This window comes from Manis pentadactyla, chromosome 12 (genome assembly GCF_030020395.1).
Source record: "Manis pentadactyla isolate mManPen7 chromosome 12, mManPen7.hap1, whole genome shotgun sequence".
Lineage (NCBI taxonomy): Eukaryota > Metazoa > Chordata > Mammalia > Pholidota > Manidae > Manis > Manis pentadactyla.
The window spans coordinates 43752239-43774690 of record NC_080030.1 but is presented as its reverse complement, the minus strand read 5'-3'; the positions used below and the strand labels follow the sequence as shown (position 1 = coordinate 43774690).

Here is a 22452-nt window from a genome sequence, read left to right as displayed (position 1 = left end):
AATAGCTTTTGGTCTAAACATAATTCTGAACAATACAACTACACTTTTAAAAATTGTCTTTACTTGCTCTATTTTCTCTCTTCACTTCCCATCAGTACAGATAAATACTGGCTTTTGATAGTAATGCACTTGCTATTCACTTTGACAATGCCTTAATAGTAATAAACTGACCTTCCATGGTCTCCTAATGCCCTTAAAGAATTCTGGCATCCACATTGGTAATACCACAGCTTCCTTAAGCAACTTTTTAGCTTCTACTAAATCAGCAATATCATCCCTGAAAGAGAAGACATGTTAGCAACAACCTCTTAAGATTATAAATTTAACTCTGTAGTCATTCTTGAGAACCACTGAAAGTGGTTTTACATCGTGATTACCCAAGACTACACAATTCTCACTGCTGACAGAAAGCTAAGCCTCTCGTAGGCACTAGTGAACTAACACATTGTGATAAGGTCTGCCACGCCAACCCGTATATGTAAAGAGCACAGTATGAATCTTCAGTTCTTGGCAGTGTTTTCAGCTTGGTGAGTGAGAACATTGGTCTATAGGCCTACTCTTAAGTATTATTATGCCATCTCATTTTAAATTCCTGCTTTTATAATGCTCATCCCATAAACTCCATGATTTACAATGAGCTCACTAAAAAAAACATGAAAGATAAAAAGGAAAGAACACAGAGACAGGTCGCAATACTGCTGCTTTGCCCCCAACCCTACAGAGAGACACCAAAGCTAAAGAGTATCATAGAGATTGCTATGAAGTCATCTCCAACCTCTAGAACACTACTGCTACTTTCTACGTGGCATTTTTTTTATGAGAATATGTTCATTGTATAAATATCAAATACCAAAAAATATTTTTAAAATATCCCCAAACCATACCTAAAAATTGTTAATGTTTTAACAAAAAATATGTAACAAAATGTTCCTAACTTTGAGGGAAAGGTGTAACTCATTGGGGGTAAATTACAGTTCTTTAATTAGATACAGTATTAATAAAGCTGAGAACCACTGCTCTAATAATAAAAGCAGGATCTACTAGATGAACCTACAGGTGACACGCAACAGATATGCATCAGAATCACTGCCACTTCACCATGAGCAGATGACCCAAAAAGAAAACAAAATTCTGTGATCTTATTCCCATTCTGTAAAAGGGATTTCTTAAATAAAATTTAATTTTACTAAATAAAAAAATCTCAGACAAAAAAGCGGCCCAGCCTCAACCAAAATAAAGCTTTTCGTTATGTATCATGCTCACATGTATGTACTCTGGTTCTATCCCCAAGAAGTAATCTTCAGTGCATGCCCACAATCTGTTCCATTTTCTGTTCCAAAAGCATTATGAGCACCCAATTATTTTATTGGGATATAACTTACCATCGAACATTGGGGTTCTGAGAAATTATATCTCTCTCCAAAGCTTCTACTAAGTCCTTATCATATCCAGTGCTATCAAATTTATTTGTCTCTGGTTCTGTAACTGCAGCAGGTGATTTGTTCTACACAGGGAGAAAAAACAAGAGCTTTTGATTGACTCAAAAATTATATTTTGTTTTTGTGAGCCACAAAGACTAGACTCAAGTGATATTTTTTAAAAAAACAAATATAATAGTACAAGTAGTAATGACAGAATCAAAGGCTGTAAGTCATCTCTTTACATCAACATCAGTTTCATACTCAGTTTTTATGTTAGCATAAAGAGTTTGACAAACATTAAAGAAAAAGAAAAATATGCATATGAACTGGCAAGAATAAAAGAATACTAGACTAACTGGTTACTAATGAGTATCAGATACATATGACAATTACCTCAAAGCTTTAAAGGAGATAAAGCTAAAGACAGATGGTTTATTTAGCTAAGACTTGGGTCAATCTTTAACCACTTACTCCGTCCTCACCAGCGCTCCTAAAACATCCCTTTTCAGTATTCCTGCTGCTTCCCAAAAGAGGCAACTCAGTCCTCAGGTGAGAGTCCCTCCCATCCTCTCAGGTGACAGTCATTAGGGCCACAGTTCCCAAACTACATATGACAGTACTCTAAGGACACAATGGCAGACTTACAGGACACTGTGGGATATTTTAAACTTTTGAGGTAAACAGCAACATGTGTTGAACACTGGGTGAATTACCATCTCCAGGTTGTTCAGTCTCTACATTAAGATTGCTGCATGCCTTTCAAGAAGGCCACATTTTTGTGAAGCTGGGTTTTAGCAGTTGTTGTGATAAAAGATAAAATAGGAGAATTAATGTGCTAGAAGAATGAGGCTGGAATGAGGATGGAGACTCCAAGTCTGAAAAGCTGTACAATGTCCAACAGCTGCTGTTAGGACATACACTGAGTCTTTCTGAATCTAATTTCTTCATAAATGGATGGGTATTCTTTTTGCCCTAGAGGTGCTATGAAAAAACTGCTGAAATGCTCTTGAATTTTATGAGCCAAGACAATTTAAGAAGCTCTGCATTAGGTAGATAATCATTTACTCCATCTTGTACTACTTTTGTTACCCTACCTCCATAACATTTTTTGCCCACAACATGACAGTATTTTGTCAATGGTGCTGCCCAAAATCAGTATTAATGTTTAGACTTCACCAGTATTTATGACAAAGTCTTACACGAGATGATCAAATAGCCGTCTGTCTCACAATTTACATATTCAGTATCTAATACTAACAAGATTCACAAGGAAGGTATTGTGTGACATTTAAAAAAGGAGGAGGTTATCTTTTTGTCTAAGTATTTATGCAGTTGTTATTCATTCACAGATAATTTAGCAAGAATCTACTCTGTGCTAGCAGCTGTGGGGGATAGAAAAACACTGTCCCTGACAATTGAGGACTTAAGCTGTAAGCCTTGGAAGACACAAACAAAAGGCACTTTTCTAGCTCTTGCTTCCTTTCTCCTAAAGAACACAGTGCTGAAGGAATGTCTGTAAAGCAAAACAAACAATATAGCAGGAAGGAGAAACAATTCTATAACATGTCAGCCAAGGAGACCTAATGTAATAGAATTTTAAAATGTTGACATTTTTAGTAAGAGTTCATTTAATTAGTTGAAATAGTACAATTTTCTTTATGCACACATCGATTCAATAACTTGCTCTAAGTGAAAATAGTAACAACTACTAGGAGATAAAAGGAAGCAATAGACAGGTTAAGAACACAGACTCCTTTTTTAGGCTTAAAATAAAGCTGAAGATGGACCAATTAAGTAGAAGAAAAATCTCATTTAAACCCAGTTATTTTAAAAGCTGGCAAAATTATAAACACAAAATCTAAATCTACTGTCTCAATTAAAAAAGTTAATTTAAAATGACAGCTGAGGTTTCACTTACAAAAAGATAAAGCCAATATACTTTTTGCTACTCCTTCTGCTAAGTAGAACTAAAAACTGTGGACATTATATAGTAAACAAAGTTAAGACTTTGAAAATTATAGAGAAGGTGGCAGACCAGCTAGGAACTTGGACATGACGGTGAGTTCTCTGGGTTTTCTTTTTCCTTCTTATACCCAGACTTGAGGCTGAAGAAGCCAGCAACGCTAAACAACAACATAAGCAAACAAAAAAAAGCCCCAATAAAAGCTTGCTCCCTCTAGCCAAAAAACAAAGGAAGGGGTAGGCTAGTAAGATAAAACTTCTAGAGAACAACATTCTGTGCCAGTCAAGCACACAGAGAAGGCTGGCCCCACTCCTACCCAGGCCTCAAAGCCCAAGTGGAGAGCCTGGACTTCCACCCCTGGGAGGCTGTAAAGAGGTACCCTAAGCCCCCACCAGGGTGGTATCAGAGGCCAAGCAGGGAACTGGAATTTTCATTCCTGCCAACCAGTGACAAAACTCACACTCAGTCAGTGGCAAACACAGAGGGAACCCAGACTTCCCAGCCCAACTAGCAATAATGTGGCACTGATATGGTGTCAGAGGAAGATTAGCAGAGTCAAGACAAGGCCACCCCAGCACAGCGTCACTGAAGTTCACGTGGAGGACTCCCAATACAGCTCAGCAGCAATGAGCAGAGCCCTCCCCTTATTCAGGTGTCAACAGAGGCTGGGTGGGGAACCTGGACTTCCACCTTCACCTGGCAGCAGTGCCCCCTACTCCACTTTCCTGGCCAGAGCAGCGTCAGTCAGAAAAAGTCAGCTGAAACAGTAGGTTTAAATAAGATCTAGAGTCTCATAACATAATATGAAAGTGTCCAGGTTTCAAATCACTGAATAAAGTAAGAGTCTGTAAGTCCATACTGAGAAAATTAAACAAAGGGTAAGAGACAAAGCTTTTCCCTACAGTAGAATGTCAATTAATTAATGTAGAGGAAATAGTGGCACTAGAAAATCATTACTTTTTCAACTGTCATAGGAACAACTGATTCAGGCAACAATCACTGGATGCTGAAACAAATTTTTGATGAGAAACAGGGTATTTACAGAGTCTCAAAGTATCTCCGTGCAAATTATTATAAAGGGAAAGAGAAACTTCGTAGTGGAGAGACCTGGCAGACACCACTCCAACCAAGCAATCCAATTTACCACGAGTAACAGAACAGAGAGACATCCTGTGCCTCCCTACATCATACACAGAGAACAAAACTTTGCTTCAGTGCATTCCTGCCAAAATGCATACCCTTAATCTACTCATTAGGAAACATCAGACAAACCCAAACTGAGGGACAATCTACAGCATAACCGGCCTTAACTTTTTAAAAAGCCAGGCCAATTCTGTGAAATCTTTCTACATTGACAGATAGTCACCACACTGGAGGGTGGGAGGATTTGATGCAGGTAACTGTTGAATGACTGTGTTGTACATTTGAAACCAATGTAAGATTGTCTATCAACGATATTAAAAAAAAAAAGCAAGGCCAAAAAAGATAAAGGCTGAGGATGTTCACATGAAGAGAGACTAAAGAAACCTGACAACCAGCTGCAGAGTACGCTTCCACCTTGGATCCTGGCCCAAGGGGGAAAAGCTCTGCAGGACAGTAATGGGACACATTCGGCTAAATTTTATGAAGGTCTATGGATCAGATAACAGTACTATACCAATGTAAAATGTATGGCTTTTGATCATTGTGTTATGTTTATGTAAAAGAATGTGCTAGTACTTAGGAAGCATACTGTATAAAGTATTTCAGGATAAAGAGGCATGAGATCTAGAACTTGCTCTCAATGCTTCAGAAAAAAAAAGTACACAGACAGTAAATGATGCAAAACCACAAGAGTCAAAATATCAATAATAGGTAAAACTGGGTGAAGAATAATGAAAGTTCCTTATACCATTCTTGAAACTTGTTTCCAAGTCTGAAATTAGGTCAAAATATAAAATTACAAGAACAACTGATATTTGTTGAATAGTGAGAGGAAAAATCATAGCCTAGATGGACTATGCCTAAGTTTTATTATAGTCTCTGCAGTTCTAATGACTAAAAATCATTAAAATTTACACTGTCTTAATTTTTAAGGTTAATGAATAACTTTTCCATTTATGAAAATCAAGGCTGCAGTGACCGAGCCACTGCTGCCGAGGACTCAGCGGCCTACCCCTTAAGCCCCCTCTCTTCCTTTTTCCACCGCCACCTTCCGCAGGCCATTTACACAGAGGAAAAGGAATAGTATTGTATGTACTCTATTCAGAACCTTCACTCTTTCAACCCACTTGTTGATGCAAGTAAGGGTGATAATCTGCTTCCTGCTGGCACTGAGATAAGAATCCAACAGAGGAATGGCAAGAAGACCCTTACTACTGTCCAAGGGATGGCTGATGATTATGATACAAACCAGTGAAGGCGTTTAAGAAGAAATCTGCCTCCCGTGGTACTGTAACTGAGCATCCAGGATACGGAGAAGTAATTCAGCTACAGGGTGACCAGCGCAAGAGTGTATGCCAGTTCCCAGTAGAGGCTGGACTGGCTAAGGACCACCAGCTGGAGGGTAACAGGTTTTAAGTGCTTTTGGCTTACTGAAGCTTAAGTGAGGAGTTCCTTGCAATGAGTAGAATTTCCCTTCTGTCCCTTGTCACAAAATTAAAAACCTCACAGCCTACATAACCATTTGGGGTCTGCTTTTCTCTTGGACTAGTGTAAATCCATGCAATGAACTGAAAAAGATCCATGCTGTCTAGTCTTAAAGTCTGTAATTTAAACAGAGGTCAAGCAATAGGCACCTGGCAGTGTCCGCCAGAAACAAAGCAGTAACATGAGGTTTCCCAATCCCAGAGCCCCAAGATCAAGATCACAGGTGGCTATGTCTGACCAGAAGTTCCTTGGCTCTCCCTCTGCCGTGTTCCCTGCCCTAGGAGAATGTCACCACCTGACCAGCCCTCAGTGAGTCAGAGAGGAGAGGATGGAGTATGGCAGCTGTACCACTAGAGGGGAGCCTTTGTTTTCAGAGCAGAGGCCCTGGGGCTCCAACCTGACAGGGCAAAGCGAGAGCTGCCACCTTTCTTTTAGTGAGTGACAGGACATATGGCTTGCAACCAAGGCCTTTTTGACCAGACATATCCTAGCTAACTGATGTCCAAACACCAGAACGTGAGGCCAACCTTTTATTAAACTTTTGACAAGGGAACAAATTCCAAACTGCTGCAGAGGCACGTAGCTAGCTAGCTGTAGAGCTGCAACTTACTAGCAACAGCTGCTCAATGCCATGTGAAGTAACAAACTATTTTGGTTTCTTCCTTCAGTTTTCATGTTATGTAATATATTTAAACTCTTAGTTAAATAAAACTTGTTTTCAGAAACAAAAAGAAAATCAGTAACTTTACCTTTTCCTCTCTTCCTTTATTCTGTTCTTTCTTCTCCCGACAACGAAGAGCCTTCCCTCTATCATTGTGAAGATTGTGTGCAGAGGGACGGTGAACTCGGACAGTTGTACCTGGACGGTTACCATGTGGTTTGGGGTCACTGTACTGAGGAGTCTGGCGTTTTCTAGATCCTGGAGAGGGTCTAATTAGACACAAGATCATGAAAATCACAATCAACTTCTAGAGTTGGTCCCAGATACACATGAACACATGTAGTGTGTAAGTTAGTCTGTGAACTAAAGAAGTCAAGGCAATGATTGAACACAAGATAGGACTGAATAAGCCTAAGGTCACTGAAATCTAAGATCTAACATTTAAATTGACACAGCTGTCTATGAAAGAAATGGAATGCAGTAGGGTTATATGACAGAATAATGGAAAGCAAGTGACAGTTACCTCATCCTTGAAAGGAAATAGCTTTGAATGAAAAATTGGTCTGATTCTTGGAAACTGAAAAGAGCAATTATTGGAGAAATGAGTTTTATTCAGAGAACAAGCATACAGCACAGATGTAGGATTCAATTTATCCACCAGGAAATGCGCAATTTGGTACCATTTTATTAGGAATGTACCATAGTTCTCATGTTTTACTTAATAAAATTTAATCATTTTCCTATTTAAAAAATTGGCATAAGCACCAGCTCTGAACAACGACAAGAACTGATGTTGGTGCTTTACGATAAATGTAAAACACATCACTCATTTCATCTTCATTTCTGTGGCAGGATTCAGACCTCCCAAATATTTAGTAGGTTCCTGCTATGCTCCTAGGCTTGGTTGCGGCCATTAAAATGAACAATAATAAAGGCAGAGGAGTCTTATCCTCAAATACCTGAAGTACATACAGTTAAGGAAGAAGACGATACATAAAACGAGGCAAGAACACTTAAGTGTAAAACAGACCTAGTGCCATGGGAATGGGAATGGCCTCATAAAGACAGAAAAAAAAAAAAAACAGGCTTCAAAATACAGGAGTTGAACTAAAAAAGACTGAACAACTGAAGAAAGAAAACCAATGAAGGAAAGCACAGAAATCAAAATAAGCTTAATCTATGTAAAGAATTATAAAGACACTAACTATAAGATAAAGACAATGGTGAGCATTAAGAGATAATATTGAACAGATAATGTGGATCAGTAGGGAGGATATCTGAATACTAGTTCAAGAGGCTTGGATTTTAGCCAACCACCACTGGAAAAGTTTTAGAAAGACTGATCTAATACTGATTGAATAAGATATACAGTTGACCTTTGAACATACAAGTCTGAACTGTGTGGGTCCACTTATACAAGGACTTTTTTCATAAAATATATTGGAGAAATTTTTGGAGATTTGTGACAATTTGAAAAAACATTTTCTTTTCTCTAGCTTACTTTATTGAAAGAATACAGCATATAATACCCATAACATACAAAATATGTTAATCAACTGTTTATGTCATGGGTAAAGCTTCCAGTGAATTGTAGGCTATTAATAGTTAAGTTTTTGGGCAAAGTCATACATGGGTTCTCAACAGTGTAGTGTGTTGGTACCTCTGACCCATGTTGCTCAGAGTCAACTATACTGCTAAAGGAAACACAGAAAGCAGGGAGAGGTTTGTAGGTTACAAACATTATCGAGGCATGAGCTGAGGGCCAGTTTAGACAGTACGTGAGTCCAAGAGACATGCTATTAAAGAAGATACTCCTAGATGTGGCAAGTTGACAGTGAGAATTTGGGAGGTCAATAAAACCAAGTCAATGTATATATGGAAGGAATGATGGGGTTTGGTTTTAGATTTAGAAAATTGAAAAAGCAAGTGGAGATACTCCTTTGAAATATATATTTATTTCCCTTTTACTAGAAAAACAATACAAAATAGACACTGAAATATAATAAAGTATAAAGAATTTTAAGAAGTCACATGTAACCATATATCAGAGTTAACCACTTAACACATAGTCTATTTTCTTATAATTGCCATTCACTTAAACAAAACTGGAACCATTATACACATATACACTTGTATTTTCTCTATTCATATCATGAGGCATTTCCTATATCATTTCCTGTATTATCACTGTGTAAATGACTTTTAATGACTGGATGGCAGTCAATCACATAAAGTATGACATATTTTATGCACTTCTTACTACAAGCTCTTCATTCCCCCCCCATCAGATGACACAGAGTGCTATCTAGAAAAACAAAGAATGGTAGAAGCTATAAGATGATGTGTTGGCTGATGGACAGTGACTGCATTGGGGTATGTATGGGTGGGGACTTGATAATATGGGTAATGTAGTAACCACATTGTTTTTTCATGTGAAACCTTCACAGGAGTGTATATCAATAATACCTTAATGAAAATTAAAAAAAAAAAAGATGATGTGTTGGGGGGGTATTTTAGGTAGTATGATTAGAGATGGCCTTTCTGAGGTGATATTTAAGTAGAGACCTGAAAGAAATGAGAGAAATAAATTTCTATTATTTAAGCCCCCAGGTCTGTGGTACTTTGTTATGGCAGCTGGAGCAGACTAATAATATGAGAGCCAAGTGATGATTCTCCAGGCAGAGAAAAGAAAAGAAAAAGTAAATAGAAGCAAAACATGATAATAGGCAAGAAAAAAATAAAAACAACTTAATTCATCTATTATTAGTTCTACTGCCAAAATTAAGAAAGAAGTATCATGTATGTGGGAAAAGCTTCATTCATAAATATTCACTTCATTTACAACAAAAAAAGGGGAAAACAACCAATAGGGCACGGTTAACTATGTAGGTTACATCCCACTCAAAAGAGTAGCAAACAATCCTTTAAAAATAGCAGAGAAAAGTTCTGACATGACTTGTAAATTATAAGTGCTTACAATATAGAGAGCAAATTACTTAATCTAGCTAAGCTTAAGCTTACTCATCAGAAATAGGAGCTAAAAATTTAGTACCTACCTTCTAAGATGGTTTGAGAATTAAATAATACATGTAAAGCAATTAACAGTACACACCCAGCACATAGTGTGTAATGATTATTATCTATAATTAGAATTTTTAAAAAAACAGCACAAAATTATGTATTAGGGATACAGCACAACTACAACTATGGAAATAAAGAATGCATAAAAGACTGAAGTCGCACAGAATGACTATATGAATTCCCCCCTGCTTTTATGCATTTTCCTATTTTTCTTCAATAAGCCCACAGCTGTACTTTTTTTTAGTGAATTCTAAAATATAACAGAAAACAATGTTATGAAAGTGCTTATGAGCAAGGAAAAAACTTAGTAAATATACAAAAGCTATCAGAGTCAGTAACAGGCCATTAGTACTTTTACCTGGAGCCGAAGAAAATTAAAGTGGCTACAAAACAGTCAATACCCATTAACTGATCTTAAGCTGGAAAAGGAACCCTTTGGTATGATACTTCTAAAAGCGTGATCCATTAAACACCCATATTAAAATTACCTGCAGATTCCAGGGCTCTTCTTACTGTCTGATATAACAGATCAGTGAAACCCCAGAACCCACATCTTTAATGAGTGCCCCAAGAGACCTTTTTGTATGCCAGAGCTTGAGAATGACTGGTACGGCAGAGAGTGCAAGCTTTGTAATCAAATATACCTGGGTGCAAATCCTAGCTCCACCAGTTATTAGCTTTGTAATAATGGGAAAAAGTTACCTAACCTCATGGTACCTCAGCTATTGTCTGAAATACAGGGAAAATACGGCTTATTTGGAAGGCCTTTATTTTGAGAAATTATGTGTAGCCTATCATGGTGCTCAGCACACCATGAACACCCAATACCTAGTACCTATCATAAAATATAATCAAGCACTAAGAGTTACAATGACAGAACACTAAATTGAAAAACACCTGAGCAATGCCTTAATGCTCAGTTCTCAAACTGCTTAGGGGACAAAGAACCTGCAAGCGGGTGTTCTCTGTAGTGCTGTTAGACATTCATATATTTAAACCCACATACAAACTAGGAATAGGTGACATCCACATGAATACTTGTCAGTTAAAAAACATGCAGTGAAAGTCAGCATGGTTGACTGTTTAGAGCATTTCAGTAAATATCACTTTCACTAATTGCCCATTTGCTGGCACCAGGTAATAGGAAGCTATGGGGGAAATGACCAGAGAAAAACCTAAAATTGAGAACATTTTATTTTTTATTTTTTCTGTAAATTAAAAAGCCCATTTTTCAATTTTTGCAGAAGTATAGTTGATGAATAGCAGTATTCCATGATAGCCTGTTTGAAACCACCATGTTAGTCTAATTCCCTCATTTTACAAACTGAGGCCTAGAAAGGTTACACAATTTTCCTAAAGCTACAGATAGTGGCACGAACAGAACTAGTGCCCAGATATTTCAATTTCCAAGCCCCCTGCTCCTTCTATAAGATAACAGTGTCTCCACCACTTTAAGCTCATTCACAAAAGCATGTTTTTGGTTTATTTCCACCTACATTTAATTTATTGAAATGGGTCTTAAGAGTTTACATGATACATAATTTAAGTTAAAAAAGGTAATCAGTAAAAAACTCTCTCCCATTCCTGCCTCTCAGCCATCCAAATCTCTCCTTGATATAATCAGTTCTATCATTTCTTCTGCTAGTTTGTATCTTAAAAGGTCTCATTTACCTTCGTTCAACAGGGACAGGCAAGGACCAGACTTCGCCCTCGGAGGCCGGAAATTCATGCTGTGCCGCTTTCAGTGGGGTGCTGTCTAGTTTAAAGCTCTCGAGTGTTTTCATGATATCCTTGACATGTTTAGCTTCCACATTTATTTCCTGCCAAACCTGGTTTCAAAGGAAGAATATGGCTTTTTAAATTTCTATAACTAATAAATCACTGTCAATAATAAACGAGCCATTTATTAGAGATGTTAAAAACTTCCATTTTGACATCAGATATCTAATAAATCACACCAAAATACTGTCAAATTTAAAATGATACATTAAGTCTTTGTTTTAAATTGCAAAACTGATAGAATAAACTAAATATTCTGGCTAATTAAGCATGTTACTGACTTACGGTTAAGAACATTCAAATTGTGTAATAAATTGAACAGTTATAGCTTGAAGTTTGATAAAAATAATACTTTTGCAAGCTGTGCTTTGATGGTTTTTATGCTATTTAACTGACTTTTAATTTCACTAATTTTGTAATTCATTACTGGACAACCCACAATTTGAAAAATATGGCTTCCAAGGGTAAATGGCTCTATTCACATAAAACCAAGGTATTTGTTAAAAAGGAGTCGAGTTAATTTTAAAACTATATATATGTAATATTAAAATGAAGTTGATAATGTCTGGTTTTAAAACTAAATGATTTAAATATATTTTTAAGTGTATTTACAAAAACACTTATTAGACTTCTAAAGTAAAAGTCTCTGGCCTAAAAACAAGTCTTCCATTGATAAACTTAAGAATCCTTATAAATTAAAATGCATTCCCCTTCTGGTAATTCAAGAGATATGCAAGGGAGTATTTAGGGAAAGAGGTTAAGTTCAAAGAAGTAGCTACTTCTCTTTTAAAGAAATTAGGACAAATATGGAGTACTATCAAAACAGCAGCTTAGTAGAATCTGAGGAATAATACTCTACCAGAAAACCAACTCAAAAAGACTGCTAATTTCTGTAACACTTCTTCTCTCTGTAATGACTGAGCTTTGTTATAAATGCCACCTTCAAGAGGACCTGCAAATTCTATAGTTTCTACCTGTAAATTTCTACTGGTCCTCAGTGACTAAAGTTCCTCAAATGGGATTCAAATATGGTCCACTTTATAATGTTCTGTAGGGAATATAGTACCAGTGAGATTCAGGGGTCACCTACAGTTTCAACAAATGGCTTAATAAAGTCAACTCTAATTTTACAAGTAAAAAATGTGACCTAGAAAAAATATTTCAAAGCCATTACTTAAAAAAAAAATCTATTAGATTCCAACAATTAGAATAACTGAGCAGAACAAAAATACTGATGATGGTGAATATGGACTATTACTAATCTAATAAATCAAGTTTCAAGTAACATTACAGACAAATCAATGTAATAAATCATGCATTCTTAATGCGTATGTATGTAAAGAACACTTAATTTAAAAAGCACTGGCAATCTGTTTAAATCTTCTGAGTACTTAAACCATTAAAACATACAGCAGCCATGATTCTCACCTGTTGCCATTTCTGCTGGAGATAGGTATCTTTGACTGAATACAGGTACTTGTTCATTTGGTCAAGAACTCCCTGATAATACACCATCGCAGAGTCATAGTTTCCCAGCAGCGCATATTCACGAGCCAATTTTACATTCTCACTTATCATTAGAAGACTCATGCTCGACTGTAAGCTACAAAAAAGAAACATTTTCATATATGACTCTTAATTACTACAAAGAGTTTTTTAAAAGTATACTCTCCAGGGCTCCCCTCAGAAGCTCACACTCATAACTAAATAACATGGAGACATTCAAAGTCAAAAAGGTCTGCATGCTTTTGAGAGAGTAATAATTTAGATGAGGGTTGTGGTTTTGGAAATAAAAAGAAATTTAAAGTATATGGTGAAAGAAATGCTGAGAGTAATTATAAACGTGGAGATGTTGAAAATAAATGAAGTTTCAAGCCTGTGGAACTAAAAAAATTAAGGAATCATGAAATCACAGGAAAAGGGAGAACAGATATATGAAGGAAGTTAAGATCATTGTTTTTTGGCTCCTTTTGTATGTCAATGGGATATCCAAATAAATGTATTTCATAAATGAACAGAGGTAACTTTCATGTGGGGACCTCTTTCCCTAGCTTAATTTAATCTAGTTAGAGGCATTTCCTAAAATTGTGTTTCTTGACACCGTCCTCCCCCACCCCACCTATGGTTAAGGTCAAGTGATACTACAGAGCCTAAGTCTGATAGAGACCACTATGGCTCTTACGTTCTGCATATTTAAATTCTTTACTCTGGGATGGGTTTTGTGAAAAAAACATGCCAAACAAATTTCTTGTAGAAATTTGTTAATTTAAATAAATTTCTTAATTTAATGTAGATTGTTTAGCTAGTGGGCTGGCCAAAGAGAAAGATGGCAAGCCAACCAGCAATGTCAACCAGGCTGTGTTAAACATAGGACCAAAAAGATTGTCTGCCAAATAGACAAGAGAAATTAATAGTATCCTTAAGGCCCAGCATTAGAGGACTACACAGAAAATGCTGGTGGGTGGAAGAGCTAAAAATAAGCACTGCTGTACCTGAGCAGAAGAGGGTGGTAACTATGCTCCTTCTCCTTAGGACAAAGATTAGAGATGGGACCCCAACCTTGGGGAAAAAGTAGGGTTTCAAAATCACACTGACAGCCTCGGGCTTCTACTCTTGCCAGTCTTTGGTAGTTCTCATTCTTTAGCCAGCTAAACATTAAAAGGTTAAATAATAAATAACTGTTGCTCCTTTACCCAGTGAGGCTTGATTAATACATGTCACATGTTATGTAATGAGATATGTATTAGGATCTTCAAACCCAAACATCTTTAACTTCAGCACCAGTTTCAGTTCATAGGTACAATGCAAGAAGACAGGCAAGATAACTGCTGGCCACCTTCCTGAAAACCAGTCCTTGAAGAGTCATAGACAGTTACATCACAGAAGGTTGCTGGACCCTGGAACTGTGGACAAAATTCCAGAAGAACCAATGAAATGACAGGGGGTGAGGGGGTTAGTGTGGGGAGGTAAAGGCAGACCAGAGAGGAACCGGGCAGGCGAGAGTTTTCTATCCGTGTCATTGCTGAGTTCCACTCTCCTGGCCAATCCTTGCTCACCCTATCACCCTTCCCAATGTAGGGCAGAAAACCAGCAGTACAAGCCCAGTGCCAGAAGGAGACAGCAGGGTATACCAGGGCGATCGTAGGCCTGGATAGAGTGGAGAGCTGATGAAAATAGGTCAATGTGGCAGCTCTTGAGAGTTGTCTCTTGTTGCCACTCTGTCACTCATGTTAAGCTACAAGATATCAACTGAGAAAGTCTCTGGAAAGAGCAGTTGCCAGGCTGAGGATCCCTGAACAGCAAGACTGGGACAGGCACACAGGATCAAGATGATGAGGGGTGCTTTAACACAACAGCAAGAGAGGCACCACACCCACCACCAAAAGAAAGAGTGAACATAATTGAGCTAAGGCATCAATTCAAAAAGCTACAGAAAGACTAACAGAGCACATCAAAAACTACAAGAATGGATAAAATAAAGGGCCAAATTTAAGTAAAAACAAAGTCAAAAGAAAACTTCCAAACACTGGAAAAGACTGATAGTAACCAAAATTGGGTCTGAAAAATCAAGAAACAAATCTTTGGTAAAACTGATAAAGGAAAAGACAAAAAGGACATGCAAATAAACAAAATAAAAAAGGAAAAAAGGAAATAACTAGAAAAATCTGACATGAAAAAGGGACATTTTTCTCTCTTAAAAATTTTTCTTTTTTCTCTTACAACCTAGAGACTTAAGTTTAAGGGCCTCACCCTTTAAAAAAAATCTAGGCTCAGAGGGTTTTTTTTTTAATTGAAGTATCATTAATACACAATCTTATATTGGTTTCAAATACACAACACAGTGGTTCAACAGTTACCTATATTATTAAATCCTCACCCTGACTAGTGCAGTTACTAGCTGTCAACATATAAAGATGTTACAGAATCACTGATTATATTCTCCATGCTGTACTACCATCCCTGTGACCAACTTACATTATGATTGGAATTTTTGTTCCCTTTATCTCCCTCAACCTCCACATGGAAATGACCAGTGACTTCTCAGTGTTCCGTAAGTCTCCTGCTGTTTTAATTTTGTTTTGCTTTGTCTTTACATTCCACAAATAGGTGAAATCATATAGGATTGTCTTTCCCTGCCTGGCTTACTTCACTTAGCATAATACCCTCTAGACCCATCCATGTTGTTGCAAACGGCAGGATTTCTTTTTTATGGCTGAATAATATTCCACTGTGTATATGTACCACATCTTCTTTATCCATCTATTGATGGACACTTAGGTTGCTTCCATATCCTGGCTACTGTAAATAATATGGTGATAAACAGAGATTTTGTTTTCTTTGGGTAAATTCCTCAAAGTGGAATTATTGGCTAGAATGATATTTCTACTTTTAGCTTTTTGAGGAACCTCCATACTGCTTTCCACAGCAGCTGCACCAATTTACATTCCTACCAACAGTGTAGGAGAATTGGCATTTCTCCACATCTTCACCAGTACTTGTTATTTCTTGTCTTTTGGATAGTGACCATTCTAAGTTGTGTGAAGTGATATCTCATTGTAGTTTTGATTTGCATTTCGAAGATGACTAGCAGTGCAGAGCATCTTTTCATGTGCCTGTTAGCCATCTGTGTTTCTTCTTTGGAGAAGTGTCTGTTCAGGTCCTCTGCCCATTTTTAATCAGGTTATTTGTCTTATTTTGGTATTGAGGTGTATGAGTTCTTTATGTATTTTGGATACTAACCCCTTATCAGATAAATTATTTACAAATATATTCTCCCATACTGTAGGTTACCTTTTTGTTCTGATGGTGTACAGAAGCTTTTTAGTTTGATGTAGTACCACTTGTTCATTTTTTCATTTTGTTTCTCTAGCCCAAGTAGATGTGTACAGGAAAAAACTGCTCACACTTTTGTTCAAGAGATTTTTGCCTATGTTTTCCAATAAGAGTTGTATGGTTTCATGACTTAACATTTAGATGTTTAATTCAAGTTTATTTTTGTGTATGGAGTTAAAGACAGTAATCCAGTTTCATTCTCTTGCATGTAGCTTTCCAGTTTTCCCACCATCAGTTGTTGAAGAGGCTATCTTTTCTCCATTACATATTCATTGTTCCTTTATCATATATTAATTGACCATATACAGGTGGGTTTATATCTGGGCTCTCTATTCTGTTCCATTGATCTATGGGTCTGTTCTTGTGCTAGTACCATAACTATTTTGATTACTGTAGCTTTGTAGTATAGCTTGAAGTCAGGGAGTGTAATACCCCAGCTTTGTTCTTTGTTCTCAGGATTGCTTTGGCTATTTGGGGTCCCTTGTGATTCAGCAGGTTTTTACCTACCTTTTAAACAGCAGATAATTCTAATCAAATAAACATTGATCCAGAAAACATGGGAAAACCTGACCAAGTCTTTATACAAGGCTGGGATCAACTAAAGTTCAAAACTGAGTAAGAATATAAAACTGATTTCACTTATGAACATAGATGTGGCAATTCAAAATAAAAAATTAGCTAGCTAACAATGGTATCAAAACACACACACACACACACACACACACACACGCATGCATGCACACACTCCATGACTCCATGATCAGGAAGGTTTATCCCAGGAATGCAAGGATAATTTAAGATCAGAAAATCCACCCTTGTAATTCCTCATACTAGTAGACAAAAGGACTTCACACAAAACAGGTACAGCACAAACAGCAATTCATGGGAGGGAAACCCAAGTGGCTAAAAAGTATAGATACAAGTAATAGTTGAATGCAAATTAAAGCAACAAGAGACCCTATTACATTCATCAAGTTAAAAACAAATTAGTAAATCCACCAGGTATTGGCAAGAATTTGGGAAATGGAAACCCTCACATACAATATTTCGGCATCAACTGGTATAGTCATTCTGGAGATTAGGCTGGCAGTGCTTAGGAAAATTACATATGCATATATCCTGTGACCCAACAGTCACACTCTTCTGTAAAGACTCCAGAAAAAGTCTCACACAAATCCACAAAGGGACTTGTTTGGGGGTATTAATGACAGAACTGTTTGAGAAATCAAGGAGTTGGAGTCAATCTAGCTATTCTATATAAATGTATAAGAAAATGTGGGTACATACCATGGAATGGAAGCAATGGACAAAATTTATAAATAGCAAATGGATAGATCATCAAAATACTAGGTTGGGTGAAAAAAATCTTAAGACATAGAACAAGATTTAGTCCCAAAACCATTTTATAAATGAACAAATACATGTGGTATATAAAACACTTTTTTAAAAGCTACAAGCACATCCAAAAACACATATTAAATATATTAGATATCTATGGGGAGTAAGATAGGGAAATATGAGTAGTGAAAGAGGATGAAGGGTAGGGGAGAAACAAAAGATAAATAAATGCTAATTAAGAAGGGTCTTATATGGATATCTAAGCATCTAAGATGACTCTCAATGACCTCTGCCACCTGGTATTCATACCCTTGTGTAATCACCTCCCCTTTAACATGAGCTTGTAACAAACAATATGCAGGAATAATGGAATGACCTTTCTTAGATTAGACCGTGAGTTCCATCTTGTTCAATGTCTATCTCTGGCCTGCTCTAAGGTAAATCAACTACGAACTAAGGTCCATAAGTAACACAAGACTGAGCACCTGAGGTCCAAAAGAGACAGAAAATAATGTCCATGACCTAAATAGTGATTCCCTGGAGTCAGGACCACTGATAATATTCCATCTTAATAAATGCTCCATGGCCAAGGACCGTGGCTTTGGGTTATTTACTGATAGATATTTCAGCACCTAGAATCATGCTTGGCACACAGCAGATAATCAGTAAATCTTTGAACTAATGAATACTGCCAGGTTTTTATCTTGATTACTAAGATTTCTTACCTTTGTTCAGTTCCTGACCCTCTGCATTCACATTCCTTGGTCTTCACCTCGCCCCTACCAGAACTGTGTGACTACCTCGGCCCTGGTACATGCCCTTCAGTGACACCCAGTCTGGGCAATAATGTCAGAAGAGTATAGCTAGGGCCGACTGCTGGCAGTATACAGTTGATCTGGATGAGCTTGGATATCAAACCTCTCGTATCTTTTCCCTCTCTCCCTCTTTTCCTTAACAGACTCCCTCCATCTTTTTTTCCCTTCCCTCCACTAAATAAAATTTAAGTTTTTACTTATATATAGGTGGTGCTTTTTTTTTTTTGAGGGAATGATTCAATCTCCCAAAACACATGCCAGTCACTCCAGGCCTTCTTTGAAGGTTCTGTGTTAAGAATACTTCTAGTCAGATAAAATTCCTTAGAAGCCAATGAACTGACATTTTCTAACAAACAGAAATGTAAAGTCAATCCAAGGCCACATTAAAAATGACCTGAAAAATTCTTGGTTATCAAAGAAACAATGTGCTTACTGAAAAGAGTATCAAAATACACTTAGCCGGCTAAATGTTAGACAAAAATAATTTTTGTATTCTTCTAGCAGTCTCTAAGACATCCTTCTTCTCAAATAAATGTCAACGCTGTAAATTTATGGTTTTCTCATTTTCAAAAATATATCCTTATCATTGCTAAAATTACATTGCAGAAGAACAGAACCTGGATGTACCTGGCACAGTATCTGGCAATATTTTAAGAAATAAATATATATGAAGAAAAACTTATAGACCAAATTGTAACAGCATGAACTATACACTACATACTGGTTCAGCTAATAGAACACTTATAAAAATGAGATTGTCCAAAAACTCACTCATCATAGGTGATGCCTGCTTTATCTCACAACAAGGTTTTCCTCTACATTATCATATTAGAGTCACCTTATTGCTTACACAGCTTGTGTATTTCTTTAGCTAATGATTAAATTCATTTATTTAAACTAAGTAAGGTGCAACTTGAAATTTTAATTCAAGTAACAGTCAAATTTTTCAACACTAAAAACTCAGGATTATAGCAAAATTTCTAGCAAACCTAATATCTGATGCAGTGTGGTATCTCCATAAAGAAACTTAAAGTGTTTTTCTCCTCCACGATTAGGGAATGGAAGTGATCACAAAGACTTCAAAAGAACAGACTGTTGATCCAAATCTTTGAGCTCTAAGATCCCTATTCTCTCCCAAAACACAAACACAGGGTCTTCCCTATTCCACACCTAAAAAGGATATCTCACCCACTTAATTTTTTAGGGAATCTTAAGACTGGGTTCCACTTATATTGCAGTGCTACCATACTGTGAGGAGGTCATTCATTCAAGAAATATTTACGGTCCATCTACTGAGTTGCAAGGAATTGTACTGAAGACGAAACTAAGACACAATCAGACCTTGAAATCCTTTAAGGTTAGTGGAAGAGATAACATTTTATTTATTCTAGGTGTTTTTTTTCTTTGCTTAGTAGGAGGTAACAGCATAAAATATTATCAAGCACTCGCTAAAAAATCAGCATGAATGTTAAAAATATCTTCTGCAACACAAAAACCAGATGAACCTCAATCATGCATTTTCCTGAAGGCATTTCAGTAGACCAAATGTATGTTATCTTTAAAAGTGACAATACACTGTTAAGCAATTTTCAGAATGTTCATCTCTGGGATATGAAAGCAACCAAAGTGCCAATTTACAGTCAGTCATTGATGATTATGAATAAGCACAATAAATGAGTGACTCATGACCAATTACAGCACAGCATACATGTTTCTTACCTTTATAATCATCATATGGTAAATACTGAAGCACAAGAAAGTTATCACTATAAAAAGAGCACCACAAAGAAACCTACTCAGAAAAAAACATAACATACATATACATCTCGTAAACTTTTTCAGTTTACCCTGAACAAAAAAAAATCAGCGAATATAACAATTTGAATGCAATTTAAAAGCCACATTCAAGCCTTATCAATAAACACCACAAACAGTATCTAGTGTTATCAACACTGACCATATGGGTTTGCTAAGCTATCTTTTTAACCAGCCAACTAACTAAAAAAACAATACCAAACAAAAAAACCCAAACCACTGCTGCAAGAATTCAAAATGTTAACACAGTACATTTTCCAAGATTATCTAATCATTAGTATTTATCATTATTATACCAGTTTCAAAATAAAATGCAGAATCCATGTAGATACGTAATATGCCTAGTACTGAATTTACAAAATACAAAAAGCTTCTTGAATAACCGATGCCAGAAAGGAGCTTTACGATGCTTTTCAAAGTCTAGGAATGTGGTAAAGTTGACTGGCACTATCTTTTTTTAAAGGCAAGATACAGGCCACAAGTTATTTATATTAATAGAAAACAGGTTTTGCCATTGTTTCTGTGTGTGAGAACTCACTGATTACAAAAACCATCTCCTTTGGAAAGGAAAATAGGGCCTAACATTGAGACGTTTAGGACTGTATGAACATTACAAGAATCTTTTTTGACACCTTAATGTTCTAACATTGTGATTATGTAGCAAAGATCTATCGCACATATTCTAAGACATTACGAATGTTTTCAGTAGTAACTAAATGTTTGATTTCAATGAAGAAGAAATAAATGAGTGCTTTCAGGAGAGAAGGGTGCAGCACTGTGGCACTGAAAGTTAGAAACGGATATAAAAATGGCACTTCGCAGTTAAAAAGGGAAAATTATTTTTGATTAAATAAGTGCTTGAACGTATAATGTGTGGGGGATGGGGGACACGGGGATGGCAGGATAGCCCAGAGAAGACAAGTAGTGAGTGATTCTATGGCATCTTACTACGCTGATGGACAGTGACTGTAACGGGGTATGTGGTTGGGACTTGATAATAGGGGGAGTCTAGTGACCATAATGTTGTTCATGTAATTGTACATTAATGATAGCAAAATTAAAATAAATAAAGCACTTGAGACTTCCCACTGTGAGGCACTTAAGAATCTACGTTGACCTCTAACTTCGTCACCATATGATATACTGTGTTACACAAATGTTTCGAGGGATACATTTTCCAAAAGGTTCCAACACTAAATAAGGAGAGTCATAAACTACAGAGGACTTCCTGCTCCAGAAAAAAATTAAATAAGAAATAACACCCTAAACATCATCACACCTACTTAACAACGTGTAAGAAAAGCTGCATCCCAATGTCAAGGCTTTCTGGGTTTTCTCAGGGGTGAGGGTTTAGGGTTGCGGATGTGGATGGATTCGGGAGAGGACCGGTCGAAAAAGCTCAGAAATGAACATACGTTCACAGCCGCAGACTTCTCCAATGAAACAGGCCTGGAGAGGGATCAGCAGGGGCCCCCAAAACCCCGGCTGGACACGATGCCTCACGTGAGCCACAGGTGGCGACGACAGCAAGGACCTAAGACTTCGGGGCGGATAAAGGCTGACGGCAGGATGCTCCGTGGAGTCTCATCGCCGGCCCGGGAGGACTCCGCCGACCGGGCCAGGAGGGTCGGGGACCCCCAGGGCATCCGGAGAGCGACCACTCACCTGTGGCAGCCGACGCTCCTCGGGAAACCGCCCACCGCCAGGCGGAGGGCCCTATGCAGCCCACTCTGTGGTTATGGCCCCAGGACTACCGCGTCCAACCGCCTCCAGCCCCCAGCGATTCTTCAGCTCACGCAGAATTTGAAGGAAAACCCGCCAGGGTCACTTCCGGTGCTGGGGGTGGTCTCGGCGATTCGGGTGCACGCGGATCCACGTCCCGGGAGCGAGGACGCTGAGCGACGTGCGCGCGCCGGGCGCCAGGCGCGGGCGGGGCGGGGCGGGGCCGGCGGGGCGCACCGGCGCAGTCCGTGCCGTCTCCTCGTCCTGCAAGTCACCGACCGACTAGAGTTGGTCGTGATCGGAACTCGGTATCGTTTTGCAAGTGCTGCTCACTTTTCCTCCCATTTGATTTCCACCTCCTCCTCAGAGGTTAGGAAGTCAGTGTCTGTTGTACAG

General features: G+C 37.7%; 1 protein-coding gene and 1 pseudogene across 1 annotated transcript in view; one reads left to right on the top strand and one right to left on the bottom strand.

Moving 5' to 3' along the window:
- KATNA1 (katanin catalytic subunit A1) overlaps nt 1-22222 on the bottom strand; it is a 31016-nt gene extending 8794 nt beyond the window's left edge. The window contains exons 1-6 of the mRNA XM_036906938.2: nt 22000-22222; nt 12962-13136; nt 11426-11583; nt 6762-6942; nt 1383-1504; nt 172-277 (exon numbers count right to left, since the gene is read on the bottom strand). Coding sequence (XP_036762833.2) covers nt 172-277; nt 1383-1504; nt 6762-6942; nt 11426-11583; nt 12962-13123 — 729 coding nt within the window. The 5' untranslated portion in view covers nt 13124-13136; nt 22000-22222. The remainder of the gene's footprint in view (nt 1-171; nt 278-1382; nt 1505-6761; nt 6943-11425; nt 11584-12961; nt 13137-21999) is intronic.
- On the top strand, nt 5411-6698 carry LOC118923294 (eukaryotic translation initiation factor 1-like; annotated as a pseudogene).
- Nucleotides 22223-22452: the final 230 nt, after the last annotated feature.